The sequence below is a fragment of the Castanea sativa genome, chromosome 3 (genome assembly GCF_040712315.1).
Source record: "Castanea sativa cultivar Marrone di Chiusa Pesio chromosome 3, ASM4071231v1".
NCBI classification, from domain to species: Eukaryota; Viridiplantae; Streptophyta; class Magnoliopsida; order Fagales; family Fagaceae; genus Castanea; species Castanea sativa.
The window spans coordinates 23,551,865-23,553,713 of NC_134015.1; the positions used below are offsets into that span (position 1 = coordinate 23,551,865).

Consider the following 1,849-nt stretch of genomic DNA (forward strand, 5'->3'; position numbering starts at 1 on the left):
GGAACCCATCAGTTTACTCGGTCGTTGGTCCATCCTATAAGTAGGACTTTGAGTTTTTATAAGTGACCAAGCACCCGTTAGTGTCCTTAGTCGTCGATCCATTCTATAGGTAGGACCTAGAAATTTATGAAGGACCAAGCACCCGTTGGTGTCCTTGGTTGTCGATCCATCCCATAAGTAAGACTTAAAATTTTTATAAGTGACCAAGCACCCGTTGGTGTCTTTGGTTGTTGGTCTACCCCATAAGTAGGACTTAGAATTTTATAAGTGATCAGGCACCTATTGGTGTCCTTGGTCTTCGATCCATCCCATAAGTAAGACTTAGAATTTTTATAAGTGACCAGGCATCCGTCAGTGTCCTTGGTCGTTGATCTGTTTTATAGGTAGGACATAGAAATTTATGAAGGACTAGGCACCCATCGGTATCCTTGATTGTTGGTCCACCCCATGGATAGAACTTAGAGTTTACTCAGCTTTTTCATGTTTGTAGACAAATAATTCCTCGAGAATAATTTATTAAAGTAAGCCAAATACATGAAAAGTGTAGATGACTGTCTGACAGGCCTTCATAGTTTGCAAAAATAAAACAACTAGAAAACTTAATAAGTCTTCTTAACAAAATTTAAAAGAAAAGTGATAACATAGTTTGCAGTAGGTGCAGTACTGGTAGTATTTCCTTAGGTGATCAGCATTCCAAGGGTAATATAGCCTTTGTCTGTCGAGCATCTCTAGGTGGGAGGTGCCCCTTCTGTAGCAGTTGATATCTTGTAGGGTCCTTCCCAATTAGGTCCTAACTTGCCCCATATAGGGTCTCTAGTAGCTGTCATCACCTTCCTTAGGATGAGGTCCCCAATATTGAAGTGCCAAGGCTTGGCCTTGGTATTGAAGTGTTTGGCCATAAGGTCCTGGTGGCGAGTCATCCATTGTTCAACTGTTGCCCTGACCTCATCCAGAAGGTCCAATTGTACACGTATTCCTTCTTCATTCTTCCTTTCATTAGGATGGGCTATCCTATAGCTTGCTAACCCTACTTCTGCTTGAATGACAGCTTCACTTCTAAACGCAAGGTGGAAGGGTGTCTCACCTGTGGGTGTTCGAGCTGTCGTCTTGTATGCCCATAAAACGCTTGGTAACTCATCTAGCCATATCCCCTTTAGCCCCTCAAGCCGAGTCTTGATCATCTCAAGTCTTTATTATCTTGAGTAAGGATCGGTTTGTAACCTCAACCTGCCCATTGGCTTGTGAGTAGGCAACTGAAGAATAGTGGTTCTTGATCCGCAGCTACTGGCAGAAATCCCTAAATGCGTCGATGTCAAATTGCTTTCCATTGTCAGAGACTAAGACTCTAAAGATCCCAAATCGACAAATAATGTTTTACCAGACGAAGCTTCATATATTCTTCTCTGTGATGGTTGCTAGAGGTTTTGTTTCAACCCACTTGGTGAAGTAGTCAACTCTTACAACAAAGAACTTGAGCTGTCGTATTACCATAGGAAAGGGTCATATTATGTCGAGCCCCCAGTAAGCGAAAGCTCATGGAGCATTCATCGGAGTGAGCTGTTCCGACGGTTGTCTAATGATGTTACTAAAGCATTGGCACTTGTCGCATGCCTTCATGTAGGTCTGGATGTTCTTTTACAAGGTAGGCTAATAATACCATACTCATATGAGCTTGTGAACTAGTGACCATGCCCCTAAATGTTTTCCACATACTCCCTCATAGACTTCCCTCATGACGAGTCTACTTTGTCGAGAACTAAACACCTTAGATATGGACAGGAGAAACCTCTTTTGTACAGAACGTCTCCTATCAACACAAAATGCGACGCCTGCACCTTTAGCCTTCAGG

At 42.6% G+C, this 1,849-nt stretch overlaps 1 protein-coding gene across 1 annotated transcript; it reads right to left on the bottom strand.

Annotated features, from left to right (window-relative positions):
- Nucleotides 1–728: 728 nt before the first annotated feature.
- On the bottom strand, nt 729–1,181 carry LOC142628711 (uncharacterized). The gene has a single exon (XM_075802756.1). It carries the CDS (start codon nt 1,179–1,181, stop codon nt 729–731), a length of 453 nt encoding a protein of 150 aa, XP_075658871.1.
- Nucleotides 1,182–1,849: the final 668 nt, after the last annotated feature.